General features: G+C 41.1%; 2 protein-coding genes across 8 annotated transcripts; one reads left to right on the top strand and one right to left on the bottom strand.

Moving 5' to 3' along the window:
* Positions 1 to 1,133: 1,133 nt before the first annotated feature.
* On the top strand, positions 1,134 to 10,212 carry LOC102712220 (cleavage stimulation factor subunit 77). Of its 4 annotated transcripts, none has more exons than XM_015843300.2 (23): positions 1,134 to 1,327; positions 1,403 to 1,501; positions 1,654 to 1,716; positions 1,826 to 1,935; positions 2,400 to 2,500; positions 2,600 to 2,661; positions 2,755 to 2,895; positions 3,165 to 3,293; positions 4,164 to 4,210; positions 4,633 to 4,696; positions 4,853 to 4,973; positions 5,474 to 5,532; positions 5,619 to 5,687; positions 5,780 to 5,920; positions 6,046 to 6,110; positions 6,296 to 6,392; positions 6,605 to 6,664; positions 7,338 to 7,490; positions 7,954 to 8,020; positions 8,113 to 8,217; positions 8,662 to 8,784; positions 9,409 to 9,615; positions 9,707 to 10,212. In XM_015843300.2, exons 2-23 carry the CDS (start codon positions 1,451 to 1,453, stop codon positions 9,886 to 9,888), a joined length of 2,217 nt encoding a protein of 738 aa, XP_015698786.1. In that variant the 5' UTR covers positions 1,134 to 1,327; positions 1,403 to 1,450; the 3' UTR covers positions 9,889 to 10,212. The 4 variants fall into 4 exon arrangements, with proteins under 4 accessions (XP_015698786.1, XP_015698785.1, XP_015698787.1 ...); XM_015843299.2 differs by having other exon boundaries at positions 1,135 to 1,327; positions 8,107 to 8,217; XM_015843301.2 differs by having other exon boundaries at positions 1,137 to 1,327; positions 8,662 to 8,766.
* Positions 10,213 to 11,079: 867 nt separating this feature from the next.
* Positions 11,080 to 15,584, bottom strand: LOC102712493 (protein rough sheath 2 homolog). Of its 4 annotated transcripts, XM_040529638.1 has the most exons (3): positions 15,383 to 15,584; positions 15,229 to 15,286; positions 11,080 to 12,475 (listed from the first exon to the last, which is right to left on the bottom strand). In XM_040529638.1, exon 3 carries the CDS (start codon positions 12,407 to 12,409, stop codon positions 11,336 to 11,338), a length of 1,074 nt encoding a protein of 357 aa, XP_040385572.1. In that variant the 5' UTR covers positions 12,410 to 12,475; positions 15,229 to 15,286; positions 15,383 to 15,584; the 3' UTR covers positions 11,080 to 11,335. The 4 variants fall into 4 exon arrangements, with proteins under 4 accessions (XP_040385572.1, XP_040385570.1, XP_040385574.1 ...); XM_040529636.1 differs by having other exon boundaries at positions 15,229 to 15,584; XM_040529640.1 differs by lacking the exons at positions 15,229 to 15,286; positions 15,383 to 15,584 and adding an exon at positions 12,990 to 13,998.
* Between the last annotated feature and the right edge of the window lie 708 nt (positions 15,585 to 16,292).

Genomic DNA, 16,292 nt, shown 5'->3' on the forward strand with positions numbered 1-16,292 from the left:
ACCGAGGACAAGGGACATATGTTGTGTGTATCTAGTGGTCCTTGCATTCACTCCTCCAAGGAGGTGGAAATTCATCTATAGTATGCCTATCTATGGAAAAGTTCTTTTGAAAAATTTCCATTTTCTTTCTTCTCTACACTTATCCGAATAGGTTGGTGTGCCAGCTTCTTCTCCTGCCTTCTCCTTCGCATCACCCCATTGTCCTAGCTTTGGTTTCAAAGTCCCCTTCTTTTAGTATTAGGTAGTACTTGTCATATTATAGATGAGTAAGAAACTAGATCTAGGCAGACACATTTTATAATTCTTTTAATGTTTCTTGATGTTTCACGCGTGATTGAAGAATGTTTAAAGTGGGTTAGGCGACATTGTATATGTTTAAAATAAATATGTTTTATGGCTTCCCGATGTTCACTAATGTATCTCGATGGTTCATGTGTGGTACAAAAATGTTTCAACTAGGGTTATGTGTATAACAATATTCATATGTTTAAATCATGGATATATTTTATGATTCCTCGATGTTTTAACCAATATATCTTTGATGTCTTGCACATTGTAATAAATGTTTCAACGAGGTATAAAGTGATAGATGGTGTTGCATTTATTTCAAATATTTTCAAACTAGTGATGACAAATTTCTCTACGAGTGATTTTCGAGTGATTTTAAGGGCTCGATTTATAGTAATGTGAAATGAAACTCATATATCTTAGAACTCGTCGAAAACACCTTTAAAATAAAGCACTTTTACAATAAATTATATAATTTCTCAGTATTTAATGGCAAAATAGCCGCTATCCAGTCCTACGAATAACATACGATGTTACGGTTCGATTTTCTTTAATGCAAAATCTAATGCCACCCATCCTAGGAAAAACAAACGAACAAGAATCAGCTTGAATCAAATTTGATTCTAATAAAAAAACAAAATTGAAACCAAATTCCAGAAACACCAATTTAAATTCCTGGCAACCAAAAAAGGTGCTATAATATAATCCACCTATCCTACACTTCTTTGAAATCGATCCGATTGTCCCTATGTGCTGCGCGAAATTGTTTTCAAAAAAATACAAAATATTCAACAAATTTATCTAAATTTTATTCAAACACGTCACCTCCGCGTTTCCCGACGCCCCCCTGATTTTCTCCGTTCGCTCGCGCCGCCGTCGAACTCGCCTCCTCGCCGGAGGGAGCTCTCCGCCGCCGCGAGCTCGCCTCCGTCTTCCCGCCGCCGACGTCGCCGTCCTCCTCCTCCTTCGCCTTCCCCTATAGTGGACTGGCGCGGGGTGGAGATCCCCCCCTCCCATCCGGGCTGACCCCTTCCCGCACGTAAGGAACCCTAGCTCGCTTCGAATTTCGCCCTTCCAAACTGCTCCGGTGACCTCCTCTTCGCCGCGAATCCAGATTTCTCTGCGGGTGAACAGAAATCCGCCGGCGGCGGGGGTTGGAGTCATGGATATCTACAACGTGGAGGCGGCCGAGATCCTCGCCAACGAGGCCCAGGTGAGCTCTCCCCCCCCCCCCCCCCCCCCCCCCCCCCAAACAAATTCTCCCCCTCACGCCTCTTTTCCATGCGTGTGTTTTCCCCTTCCAGTTCGTGTTGACTTGAATTGGGGTTGCACTGGTGAGCTCACTGATTCGCTCACTCTGTCCAGCTGCTTCCCATCGCCGAGGCTGCCCCAATCTACGAGAAGCTGCTGGCCACCTTCCCCACTGCGGTGAGTTGTTTGATCGCAGACTAGATGTGTTGTTTTACTTTCGGGGTTCATCTTATCCGTCATCTAGGGATGACATTTTCACTTTGCATCACTGGTTACGCATGCGCAGGCGAAGTACTGGAAGCAGTATGTTGAAGCTTACATAGCGGCGAAGGATGACGAGGCCACCAAACAGATATTCAGCAGATGCTTGCTCAGTTGCCTTCAGATTAATCTCTGGTGAGCAGAGGCTAAATTTCAATGACTGTATTTAGGGCTCACATTATAGTATGACTATGCATACTTGTGGTGATTCGTTAAAAAAAAGGATATGACTATGCATATGCTGGATAGTGAATGAATTGCTTTAGTGTCAGTCAGTGAATTATTGTCGTTGCTAGTTCTACCACTGTGCTATATCCTTGTCTTGATGTGTGTTTTGGGACTGAAATATACCTGCTATCAAATCATGCACCCATGTAGTCAAATTGTTAAGCAGTATCTGGTCATTTTTACCTGATGGTCTCATCAGTCACCAGCTCCCTGTTCTGTGATCCAGTTTTTGTGATAAAGGTGATCATTTTGTGATTGTCTGCATTTTTTATTGCTCTTAGTTTTGGCAATTCTCTTGGCTTTAATATCTAGTGTGCTTTCAAGTGCATTATTAACATTTCCCAATTTGGTTGGGTTTATGTAACTTGCAGGCGTTGTTACATCAACTTTATCAGGAGAGTGAATGATAAAAGGGGTTCTGAGGGTCTGGAAGAGACCAAAAAGGCTTTTGATTTCATGCTGAACTATGTTGGTAAGTTGGCATTTATAATTTGAAGTAGTGCCTGATGATGATGTGAACATGTGATTTCCCAGGTATAGTTTTTAAACTTTGGACGCTTAAAATTTCCAGGCAATGATGTTGCTTCTGGCCCTGTATGGATGGATTATATTGCTTTCTTGAAGTCAATGCCGGTTTGTTGTCTTCCTTCTTGCTTCCTATCCTTGTCCTATGTTAATGTTTATTCCTTCTATTACTCTGTAAATATTCATTTGCATATTCTTCAGTCTATGACACCCCAGGAAGAATCGCATCGCATGACTACTGTACGAAAAGTATATCAGAAGGCAATTTTAGTTCCAACTAATCATGTGGAGCAGCTATGGAAGGATTATGAAAACTTTGAGAATTCTGTTAGCCGCACCTTGGTAATTGTAGTTCGCATTTGATTCTTTGTTCTCTATCAAAGTTAGCTTGCTAAAAGCTCTAATAGCTGTACTGGTAAAATAAATGGTTTTATAGTTCTTCACGAATGCATATTGAATGCATTCTAATTGTATCAATAGTTTTAGTATTTCTTTTAGCAGGCTTCATCAAATATTTTGTTTTGAAAATTATAATTATCAAATATAAAACAACAAGAACGTGAGTTGCATTTGATTTATATGGAGGTGTTTATTACCTATCTGTATTCCAGGCAAAAGGTTTGTTATCAGAGTACCAGCCCAAGTTTAACAGTGCTAAAGCTGTATATAGAGAGCGTAAGAAGTACATTGATGATATTGATTGGAACATGCTGGCAGTTCCACCCATAGGCTCCTACAAGGTAAACAGCAGTCAGTTTCTAATATTTCTTTACACTAGGCATTGATTGAATCACTCCTTTCTTTTTAGTTTTCTGCATACTTATTTTCCATGCATTCCTTGTATTTTTGTAACAGCATAAATTACAATTGTCATAAATTTTTCATCCTTTCTCATTGTCATTCACTGGTGTGATGGTTGAAACAGAACAATTGATTACTATAGAAAAACATGATAACATAGCTTTTACTTAAATACATTCTCGATACTTATTGCTGCTTCTTTCCGAATGTTGAGGATTCTATATTTCCTCTGAACCATATAGCTGCTGAAGTAACCAATCAGCCCCTTTGTCTTAGTCCCCATTCATTTGAAATTATCCACCAGATTATTGCCACATATTATTTGCTCCACCTTCTAAAAATACATTTTCTCAAAAAAGCTTTCTTCTACTCTGTTGCTTAGTTTAAAAATATAATAGTTAATTTATCCCTATAATCAAGTATATCATCCATCAACTTTCGTCCTCCAATCCTCCAAAAAGAACACTGCCTTAGCAACAGAAGTTATTTGCTGTATATTTCAAAAGATACGTGCTTAAATATTAAAAAGAAATGGTAAATTGTGAATTTTGTCCGTAGTCTGTTCTAGTTTTGAGCACAGATTATTAGCATAGTGGACTTTTCTGTTGATTTTACAATAACGTCCTTCCCTAGAGGCCTGGACACTGTTTTGTTGTTTATTTACTGGTCAAGCTTTAGACATATTGGATAGTTTCCTGTCATGTGTCCAACATTAGAATTTAAAATTTTATGGTTATTTTGTTGTGAACTCTGGTAGATGCAAATGACCAGCATTTAACTGGCAGGAAACTCATTAAGTTGTTTCACAGGAAGAGCAACAGTGTATGGCATGGAAAAGACTTTTGGCATTTGAAAAGTGAGTAAACGTATTCATGATCTAATTCATCAAGGGTCAGTGTCTCTTTTTGTCGATATATATAAGCTAATATTTTTCGTGTTCTTTTTTTCTAACACCCCTACCCAACTAAATAAAATTGTGTGTGCATCTTAAAATTTAGTCAATAGCTTGAGCCTTACTGGTCACTACCTGGTGCAATTGGCCAATTGAGCATATGAGTTTTTCGCCGATCTTCAGGCCCTAGGAATTCTTGTTTTCTGCTTATTTTAGAACTTGCTTATATGCTCAGAAACTATCATCTTTCTCTCTTGCATACTTAACTAGTGGGAGGAAAATCATGTATTACACTGTTTCTTCTAACTAGCTGTATCAGTTTGTCATCTTATGTCACTCCTAAAATATATTTCCCCCCTTCTAACTCAAAATATGTGCCATTGCAGGGGGAACCCTCAAAGGATTGATGCCACAACTGCTAATAGGCGAGTTACCTTTACATATGAACAAGTAAGCCATTTCCTTCCTGTACGTTTGGATGCACAGAGGTTTTTTTGGCTTTATAATTCTTGTGATCTTATTCGTAGTTTATGCCTTACTGTAAGTGCCATTATGTTTTGGAGATGAACACAGTATTCTGTTTGGTTACTTTGTTTTTATTTTCAGTGCTTGATGTATCTTTACCATCATCCTGATATATGGTATGATTATGCTACATGGCATGCCAAGAATGGTTCTATGGATTCTGCAATAAAAATATTTCAGCGTGCTGTAAAAGCTCTCCCTGGTAATAAATTATTCTCTGAAGTTCCATTCAATTCTTCAATTCAGTTATGAACATATGATGTACCTTCCAGTTGTCAACTATCCTTTTGGGAGTAAGTCTCTGGCAATAAGACTCAACATTTTATTCGTAGCATGTTACCTTATCAATTTTCTCTCATATTTGCTAGTCATTTGTTGTATGTAAATTTTTTCCTAATTTCAATCATATTGACCATGCAACAGATTTACAATAAGTTGCTAGTAGGGGGTGTCAATCAAATAAAAATTAATCGAATAGTTTTGTACAAATCAAATAATTGCGTGTGGTTGCCAGATAAAATCGATAATCAAGACATGTTGATATTTTTATCCAGATACTCTGGATATGGATGCATGATAAACATACAATCCAGATTTAAAAAATGACTTTACTTGCTAGTCTGTGTTACTTGATCTTTAAAGCTACAATAGCATTTCCTGGTCATGACTTCAACTCAATTCCTCCACCTTTTCTCTTCATAGATTCAGAAGTACTAAAGTATGCCTTTGCCGAACTGGAAGAATCTAGAGGGGCAATTCAGGTCAGATAGCCCCCTTTTCAGTGCTGCTAAAACTACATTAGAGACGATTTTGTTTTCTTCTTTTCTCTCATACCCTTCAATTGCAGCCTGCTAAAGCAATATATGACTCTCTTATAGCTGAGAATGTGGGGAAGACTTCACTCGCACATATTCAGGTGAGTTTCTAACTCGTCGCTATTACTTTTAGTGTACTTAGATTATTACTGCACTGTATGTGAGAGCTTTAGCATCTGGTTTTCTGTTGTAGTATATTCGATTTCTAAGGAGAACCGAAGGCATTGAGGCAGCTCGTAAGTACTTTCTGGATGCTCGGAAATTGCCAAGCTGCACCTATCATGTCTATGTTGCTTATGCTACAATGGCATTTTGCCTTGACAAGGATGCAAAGGTTGTGAAAGGAATTATATATGCTGAATTTTTTATTTACGAAATGCCAATCATGTTTCTTGAGTTATTTATCTGTTTTCTTTTTCTTTTTTGCATTAATTCATCTATTGTGTAATATTATTACAGGTGGCCCAAAGTGTTTTTGAAGCTGGCTTAAAGCGTTTTATGCATGAGCCAGGATATATCCTTGAGTACGTACTCATTTCCAGGCTTGGATATTGCCTTTTGGTTTTCTGTCTACATATCTTTTTTGCATTTCCATTTTAGCTTCATACATTAACAGGTGGAAAGGGTTTCTTGCACTTTTTCTTATATAGTTAAGAGATGTGAATGGTAAATTTGTGTTGCTGAGAGTTGAGATTGGTGCAATGTACAGATATGCAGACTTCCTGTGTCGTTTAAATGATGACAGAAATGTGCGTGCTTTGTTTGAGAGAGCTCTAAGCTTACTTCCTCCTGAAGAATCCATAGAGGTAGAGTTTCCATTTCGTTCTCTAACTAAAGGCTCTCAACAACATTGATATACATCAAAACTCATGAGAATATACCCTTTACCATTGCAATGCATTTTCTGATAGTGGTATTTTGGCATCGGAGCTTTTTCAGCAGTAGCAAATTTGCACCTATAAGGAATATAGACTCTTTTTATGTTGTCTGATTAATGCATATTGCTATTATCTTGTAGGTGTGGAAACGGTTTGCTCAATTTGAGCAGACATACGGGGATTTGTCAAGCATGTTAAAGGTATGAAGCTCTAATAATTATACTTCTATTCATCTAGGCAAAACTTATATATAAGTTATGATTGCAGGATAGAATAATCCTTTCTGTGAAGGAATACTTGTGTTAAACTTATGTGCTCCTTGCTGGTGACTTGGACTTGCCAGTTGCCATCTGCGCCATAATTTACAACACTGTTTAAAAAACTTCATTAAGTATAGTGGCAGGACAATGTCAGATATGGTAGAAATACTAAGCTGCCACTTTGTTTGGCCGGTTTTGGGGCCACAATTACACATTGGCATTGCAAAATCTTGAAACTACATTTGGGGCATGCAATATTTTTTAAATTTTCTATCATGTTCTCGTATTGATCTCTTCTTATCCAATTTACCATATTCCATTGCACCCTGTAATAACTTCATATTGTGCTTGTTGCAAAGGAATTTGTGTATTTCATACTTTCTTAATAAACATTTCTCATTTTCTTTTCTTTGCAACTTCTGCAATTTTTCTCCATATTCCTGACCTCTCTCTCTCTCTCTCTCTCTCTCTCTCTCTCTCTCTGTATGTGTATGTGTGGATGCACAATTGGATGAGGATGTGTATGTCTTATGTATTCGAGTTTTCTTTATTTCTTAGGAGAAAACAAAATGTTTTTTCACATATTCCTTATTTGTAAATCATGTTTCCTTAGGTGGAACAAAGAAGGAAGGAGGCTTTATCTAGGACATCCGAAGATGCCTTATCTGCCTTGGAAAACACACTTTATGATGTTGTTTCTCGATACAGCTATATGGATCTTTGGCCATGCTCAACAAAAGAATTGGATTATCTATCAAGACATGAGGTTTGCACTATCTCAAGTACACATCATATTTTAAAAAGCAAATGTGTCCAGTTCATATTTGGAACTCACTGTCAAGCTCAACTTTAATGCATGTATTCACAAAGCCTGAGTGTGCCGTCTTGGTTTCCCTAGTCTCATGATGCAGTAATTCCGCTGGCTGTTGGACACTTGGACATAGGACTCAAGATAAACTAGATCAAGTAGTTGCCTATAAAGATATGCTCATTTATCTTTTGGCACTGATTATGCAAGAATACAGGAACATTCATAAATAAAAAGTTGGAATCTATTTTATTGCAATAGTATGATGCCTCACTTGTCCTTAATCATTTCACCTGAAAAAACCATTATTATTTTCTACGTAATGTTTCTGTTAGGTTTTACAATGTGCCACTTCAGAATTCATGTTTGATTTCCATTGAAAAGTCTCACCTGTAATGCTTTCTTGATGTCAATACCATAGTGGCTTGCAAAGAACATTGCTAATAGGGGTGAAAAATCAGTTGTGCTAAGTAGTGGTGCGACTTTAGGTAAGTTACTTTTTTTTTCTACCAGCAATCATGTCAATGTAATACTACTGAAGTTGCTAATTATGTTTGCTGGTTGGTTGGGTAAGATAAAGGTACTGGCCAAGTTGGTTCCAATACAAAATCTTTGCCACAATCATCAAAGGTGGTTCGTCCTGAAATTTCTCGAATGGTTATCTATGATCCTAGACAGATGAAAGGTATTTATACAAATCAGTTATGTATTCTAAATATTTCCATATTCTTCATCTGTCCTCTGTACTTCTGTATTGGTTATCCTAGATTTCTTAGATCATGATATAAGTTCCGTTAAATGATGAAAAGTAATGACACACATGTATTTACCAACATGAGGGAGTATCAATTATCTTGATCAGAGACTCCATTTTGTATACATAATTTCAGATAATCATGATTCAATTCATAATCGTGTTTACCTATAGCAGCCAGCTAACACCACATCATTCCTGGACAAAAAAAAAATGATTGCAACTTGGTATTTCATTTAATTGATATTATGAACATCTAGTGATGGGATCAACAACTATTCTTTTCATAGTTCTGGTTGTAAATGCTTCCAGCCATGCAACTACAATTGTCTTTCTCACATATGAATTATCATTGTTTGATTTTGTCTTGTCCAGACTTCTCAACCACATCCAGTGGGTATACAAAAGAGATCGATGAAATATTGAAGAGACTTTCTCCACAGATGATGTCTTTCATCACAAATTTGCCTGCTATTGAAGGTATGCCCATGGATGCAAGTGAGTGGACCCATATGTACCTATCGACCCACTCTATCCAGCTAAGAATGCATATTCGATAATTTCTAGTTCATGTGGTGTATGAAATTATAGACCGAAATGAACTAGGGTGGGTTAATGGGTTCCCACGGGCTGACCCACTTGCATTCATATGACGCTATAAGTACTCACTGTCTGATTTGTAACCTCCTAGCTCTGTGCCAGATGGTACTGCAATCATTAGGAGAAAAACATGGGAATCTATATAAAACTAGATGCTGTTGTATACCTTGTACCTAAAGTTCATTGGTTGAGAAATTTTTGACAGCTTAAAGGTAGTCATTGTGACAATGCTGCTTCTCAAAAAAAATTTGTGAAAATTGTGATGTGTTACCATCAAAGTTGCCAACTGATTGAAAATACTGAAACTCTTGAAAGTTTCAGTCCTTTCAGAAAAGTTGTTTTGATATGTATATTAGCATATAATTAGTCCTTTTTTACTGTTCAGGGCTTCCATTTGCATGACATGAACAGCTGCATATACACAATTGATTGTTTTGAGTACCTGATCTTTTTATTGCTGCTTAAAGTCTTGAATTTGAGTTGCTGAAGTGTCACTACGGTCTTTTTTTTTTCATTTGGTAGGGCCATCACCAGATATGGATATTGTGCTAAGCGTGCTGCTGCAGAGTACATTGCCAGTGGGACACAATGTTGACAAATCAGGTTTGCAAGTTCCCGGTCCTGCCACAAGTGACCTCTCAGGTCCTGGCAAATCAGGATTGAACCAGAATGGATCTGTCCATAGACCTCCAAGAGACGGGCAATCCACGAAGAGGAAGAACTCTGAAAGTACAAAAGAAATTATGATTTAGATTGGATTGATCAATACAAAAAAAATGAAACAATTTGATCAACTATATGACCATCGATTTCAATGCAGGGGCGCGAGGTCAAGAGGAGGACGATACAACGACGACAGTGCAGAGCCGTGCAATGCCGCGGGACATATTCAGGCTTAGGCAGATCCAGAGGAGCCGCGGCTTGGGCTCTTCCCAGTCTGGATCGGCGGCACCGTCCAGTGGAAGTGTGTTCTCTGGGGACCAGTCAGCCAGCTCAGGCTAGTTCAAGCTGCTGTAAACACTGAGTAGCTCTCTTGTAGTAGCTTCTTACATTGTGACAGGGTTCTACAATTCAATGTAGTTCTAGAGTACCATTCATACGGTGTCCTAGGTAGGGTCTAGTTTAGTTAGGTCCCCCCCAATTGAAAGATGTATGCGTAATTGCTTGGTTGAATGTTGTTGCTTCAGTGTATGTTTGACTGAAAAGGGAACTGTTGCGATGGCCACACACAAGTGGCAGTCAATATCATCTTAAACGTCATAGCGTGTATGATAATGAGCATCACCGTACCAGTTTAAAGTTGTTTTATGCTTTTGTTCTACAGATGTCCCATTTTCTATTTTTTCCTGTCTTGCAGGTTACTTGTTCTGTTACCATTGTAAAACATGCAGGAGTGGCATTTGTTAGTTGTAACACCTTGTTGCTATTTTGCCGTACATATTGCTCCCTCCCATTATGTTGTGCATGTAAGCAAAGCAGAAGGCATCCTTTGGACAGAGGAACTCTGCAAGGATTTTTACTGGAACTGAACTAATTTCTAATAAAATTTGTACGTTCTGAAAGAGCTCTAACAACAGTCATATGGTCCGATTTCATTGTCTCTTAAACAGTTAAACTAGTTGCAAATATTGTCGAAGGAAAATAGATTTTTTTAATTATTTTTTGTTTACAGAACCAGCCCACTGTGATGTACTGATGTGACCCCATTTGACCTATAAGAGTAAAAGGTGGTTGCTTGTCTTGTAAAGAAAAAAGTCAAATAACATATTTATAAATAAAAAATAATACATAAATAAAACTTTTATATACATTTTCTTACTGAAAAATAAACAATAATAAAAAAACTCAAAATCTACTTCAAATATAGCTTATAAACATAAGCAAAACCAATAAAACTAGAAATCTCACATTTTGTGTTAAGATATCTTTGAGCTGAGACAAGGACAGATCTACATGGAGGTGGCTGGGGCTCCAAGCCTCCACTGCCCCGTTAAAACCATGAATGCCCCTATTAAAACTCTCCTAAAGTTTTATGGTAAAAATCAATGGAAAAAAGAGTTAAAACTCTATCAAACTTATTCAGATCTCTCTAAATTTATTGACTAATCCACCATGAGTTGAGATGTCCTTCGTACTGCTTAGTGCTTACTAAGCAAGCCATTTTGCAATTTTTGTCAATTTTGTTGTGAGCCATTTTGGTTTGCAATTTTGGTCCATTTATTATTGAATAGAGCTAGGGAACTTGGAATGATCAAAAGAGACTCAAGATTACATTTTTTTTCTAGAGAAGTGAACTCAAAGATTCCAACAGTTTCAAAAAGGACAAGAGAAGAAGCAAAGAAAGCGAAGTCCAACGAGCAACTAAGCATGCAAAAGGACATGGCGTCGGCGGCGTGCAGAGGTTTTACAAAGTTCGTCACGTCCAAGAAACGCGGCGGCGGCGGCGGCATCACCGGGCGCCGCCGCCGTTCATCTCGACGGGAGGCCAGCGGCGGCAGGTGGCGACCTGGTCGAGGAACTTGGCGAGGCGGGCGTGCTTGGCGGCCCACTGCTCGGCCATCTTCTGCTCCTTGAGCTCGGCGTCGCGGCGGAGGCCGGCCATCTTGTCGCGGTACTCCGCCTCCACGCGCTCCACGGCGGCGGCCTGCTCCTCCCGCAGCGCCCGCATCTTCGCCTCGAACTCCTCCGCCGCCTCCCGCCGCCGGCACGCGCGCTCCGACTCTAGCTGCAGCTCCACGCGCTTCAGCCGCCACGCCGCCTCCTTCCGGTGCGCCGCCCACGCCCGGTGCCCCTCCTCCAGCTCCCGGCAGCACTCCACCAGCTCCGCCACCGCCTCGCCGCCGGCTGGCCCCACCGCCGCAAACTCCGGCTGCGGCGGAGGCTGCTGCACTTGCATCCACGGCGCCGCAGCCGCAGCCGCAGCCGGACCAGGCGTGGGCGCCGCCGCCGCGGTGACCGCGGACGACGCGAGGCTGAGCGTGACCGACGGCGACGAGGGCGGCGGCGGCGCCGCCGCCACCGACGACGACGACATCCACGGCGGGAGCATCGGGGCGGCCATGAGCAGCGGCGCGACGGCGACGGGCCTCTCCTTGACAAGCTTCTCCGCGAAGTTCTCCAGCAACCAGTCGTACCTCCCCCGCTCGTCGGGGCTAGGCTCCGGCGGCGGGCGGCGGCTGTCCCTCAGCTCCCGCTGCTGCTTCTCCTTGAACACCTCCCACCACTTCCCCAGCCGCTTCGCCGTCCGCCCGGGCACCTCGGCGGCGATCTTCTTCCACTTGTTCCCGTGCTTCGCCTGCAGCCGGATGACCAGCCGCTGCTCGTCGTCGGTGAGCGACCCCTTCTTGATGCCCGGCCGGAGGTAGTTCTTCCACCGCTCGAGGCAGGACTTGGCGTCGCGGTCGAGGGCGGCGTTCATCCGCTGCCCGACGAGGTTCCACTCCCGGGGCCCATACTGCCGGACGTACGCGCGGAGGATGGCGTCTTCCTCAGGCCGCCACCGCTGTCTCTCCCTCATCTGCATTCCCTTCCGCCATCGCCCATCCCTCCTCCTCCTCCTCCTCCCTCCTCCTCGTACTCATGCTGCACTCTGCTTCCATCGCCGCCATTGTTGTCGCCATCCACCATGCACGCATGCCACAAAAGAAGAAAGAAAAAGATCGCATCTTTCATCAGCACATTTGCATCTCGCGGCAACACTTATCTGTATGAAATATCAAATCTTCACCCCAATGCAGCTACTCAATCTTATACAAAGGGTAAACAAGCATGGATTCCACAAGGAAGAAGATCACATCTTTAGCTAATAAAGTAGTTCATGCGGCAAAATGCACATTTTTCATCTTGCAACTGACAAGAAAGATCAAACTTTCAGTTCAGATGAAAGAACTACACACTTCACATTAATTGTATTTGTGCTAATCTAGTCAACCTAAGGGCATTTCCACTTTTCAGCCAGTCAACCACAGCCTGTTTAAATGCATTGTTGATGCAGAGAAAAATGCTTGGCCTGGAACAGCGCAAGTGATTACCATCTAGAGGAGAAAGAAGCTGACCAGAGAAGCAGATGCTAGGGCTGTGAATCTGTGATAGTGTAAAGTTACCTGCTTTATTCATTGCAGCATTTATATGTTTCGGTTTGGGGTGTCAAAAGCAGGGGGAGTTATTTGTTCAGGGATCCATAACTCTGGCCTTCACTCCACACATCTTATACATACAGCTTATTATGTGCCTCTACATACAGCTTATACATGCTCCTCTACAAGAAACATTGATTAGGACTAGTAAATCTGTGCACGATTATTCTTTGGACATCACACAATTAACTACCTGTAGCAGCCAGGTGGCAGTATTAACCAGCAGCTTCTTCAGATAACAGTTAAAGCAATGAAAATGACATAGAAAAAGAGAAGATGGATTGCTTCCACGGTTCTTTGGTTTCTTTTTTGCAAGTTGCAAAGGCCAACCGACCATAAACACTATTGCTAAGTAGGCGCATTGTTAAGCACTCCATGATTCATCCAGCTATTACTATCAGCATAGAGACAAATCCACCGGTGTCAGGACAAGTTGTGGGCACCATTTTTTTGTGAGAGGAAATAATATTCATAATAAGCTACCACTGTTTTCTCGCAAGCTTGTCTTGCATCTTCAGCAGTGTCACCATCTGGCATTGATTGGGGAGGTGATCAATGAGGAGCTAAATCCGCCAAAATCACCCTACCTAATGACCCAAGGAAGGCTACAAAATAAGAGAATGTGCAAAGAGGCAGGAGCAAATCCAAAGTAAAGTGATGATGCTTGGACCATTTTGGAGCCCCCACTGGTAGCCTACTAATGACGCATTAAAGCTATGGCCGGGGCTAATTGCGCACGAGATGGAATTTTTGATTTGGACATGGAGAAAAAAAATTAGTTGGTTAGGTGTCTCGAGCAAATTTGACAAATGGAAAACCAACTCTGCAATAAATTCAGTCTGTTTTGGCATCTGTTCACCTAGGAGTAATGAAGGATCCAGGAGAGAAAAAATACACACGCACAAAAAGAAACTGCTAGAATTTCACCTTGATCACTTTCTGAATTTTTCAAAACAAGATGATTTTGATAATTTTATTAAAAATATTCAGGTGAAATAAATCATCTGTCTTTTAATATAAAAAAACTAGTTAGAAAATAAGATTTATTTCTCAAGGAAACTTAGGATTCCTCAAGGGTGTTTTGTGCCATCCACTTCATACTCTTCATCTATATATTCAAGTATTAATCAGGAAGAAATAAAATAAAATAATGTTGAAAACATAGTGATAGTAGGCCAAAGAAATCAATGTGGTGTTGGTCTGATTGGACCGTTGTATCCCCCTGGCTAGATGTTACTAACACAGCAGTACTACTGACAAATTGAAAGCAGCATGGGGTTATACTACAAGTATACAGAAAATTGGATCTGTGTTGCTGGGTACTACTATCTTTCAGGTAACTAATATATATAGCAAGTTCTGAATTACTCACCATTTTGCTTTTTTTTTCTTAGGTGGTAGTAATTTTCATGGAGTTGGATATTCCAAGGGATATGGGCTGAGAAGCAGGTAAAAACAATCATGAAGCAATCAAAGGAGGAATGATGGGAAGAAAATGGCATCCTGGAAACTCTGTACTGAAGAAGCTGGCTTGTTTACCTCTCTTGAGTAGAAGGGAACAATCAATAACCTCCCAAAAATGCTCTGAGTAAAGAGCATATTTCATCTCAAATGAACATTTGAAGTTAGAAAAACAGAATCAAATCTGCATATCAATATCTGGTAACAGACTAGCTGCAAGTAGAATCCCCCTAAATACAGAACCCTACAACAATTAGTGCAATGAGAGTGAAGATGCAAGAACTAGGTAGATGTTTCAATCAAGAAAACAAATTTCACCCAGTCACAACAGTCCATATAAAATCCACAAAGGGGAAAATGCTGACAGCATATCAGGCAACAGTTAATCCCCACCTTAGAAAGTTTACTATTGATACTATTAAAATCCCAACTAGTGAATAAGAAAACTAAGGAAACTGACAATCAATCCTTACTTTGGGAGAACACCCTCTACCAACTTCCCTACAAGGCTACAAGAGAAGAAACTGCAACAAACTAAAAAGAGGAGAGATATAATCAGACCAGAAACACACAACATATACAAGTCATACAGAGCAAAGAAACATGAGCAAGAACATAACAAAAAGCAACCCCACAAATTAAACAGCTTCTTCAGATCAGCACAACACAACACATCACCTGCATTAGCATGACAAGCTCAACCGAAGCTGCTCAAGGAAACCTGAAAGGGGGAGGATTCACTTACTGAAACGCCACTACACCATCCTGCTCTCTGTTCTTGGGCCTCCTTTGCAGGCTTGCAGCTAGCTCAACACCAATTGCAGAGCAAAACCCCAAACAATTTCAACAACAACAACAAGAACAAACCCAAGAAGAAGAAACAGTGGTTGTAGGAGTACCTAGCTAGAGAGAGGCAGCGATAGATAGTGAGATGTGAGCTGAAAAGATTCACTCTGACTCACTCAGTGTGAGCCTCCCACTGTTTATATGGGGGCAGTGGGGGTGAGCTGAGCCTGAGCCTGAGCTGAAGCAAGCTCAAGTGAAGGAGGGGGGGACAAGCAGCAGCGAGAAATTAGGGCACGCGAGGGGGGTGGAAAAGACGGGAGGAGGAAAAGGGCTGGGTGGAAAGGAGAAGCCTCTGTATTTATAGACAGAGAAAGAAACAAAGAAAGAGATGGAGAGAGCTAGACTAGTCACTGCAGCACAGCAGCAAACAGTGCATCCAAAGCCACCACCACCATGGCTGCATCACTGCTGCTGCTGCTGCTGCTGCTAGCTTGAATGCACATGGACTCATGGAGATGGAGATGCTGGAGATGTCCATGTTATACGTATGTGTGTCCTCCATGCGTCCATGAATGCATGCAGCAGTGATGCACTCAGCCATGGATGAAAGGTGGTGGTGGTGGTGGTGGTTCTTGCAGCTTCTTGGTTTTGCTTTCTTGGAGCTGACTGACTTCACAGTGGCTGGGTGGCTGGCTGTGACCAGAGATGGCACTGTTGGAGAGGGAGATGGATGATACTAGTATCAATACATTTTTTTTCATAGTAATACAGTAGGGTTTTCTCATGGCAGTGTCAATGTGTGTGTGTATGCATTTCTTGCAGAATGCAAGCATGCATGGGCAGGGGAGAATGGGAGATGATCCAAGGTGAGATGGATGGATGCTTACCAATTTTCACTTCTCACCGTGTGCTGGTACAATGGCCATGCATGACCCATGATCAGTGATCTGCACTGGAGGCATCAACTGTTTGCTGTTGCACTAAACTGTGCTAGGAATTTTCTTGAGAAGAAGTAGATGCATG

This window comes from Oryza brachyantha, chromosome 12 (assembly GCF_000231095.2).
Source record: "Oryza brachyantha chromosome 12, ObraRS2, whole genome shotgun sequence".
In the NCBI taxonomy this organism is placed as follows: domain Eukaryota; kingdom Viridiplantae; phylum Streptophyta; class Magnoliopsida; order Poales; family Poaceae; genus Oryza; species Oryza brachyantha.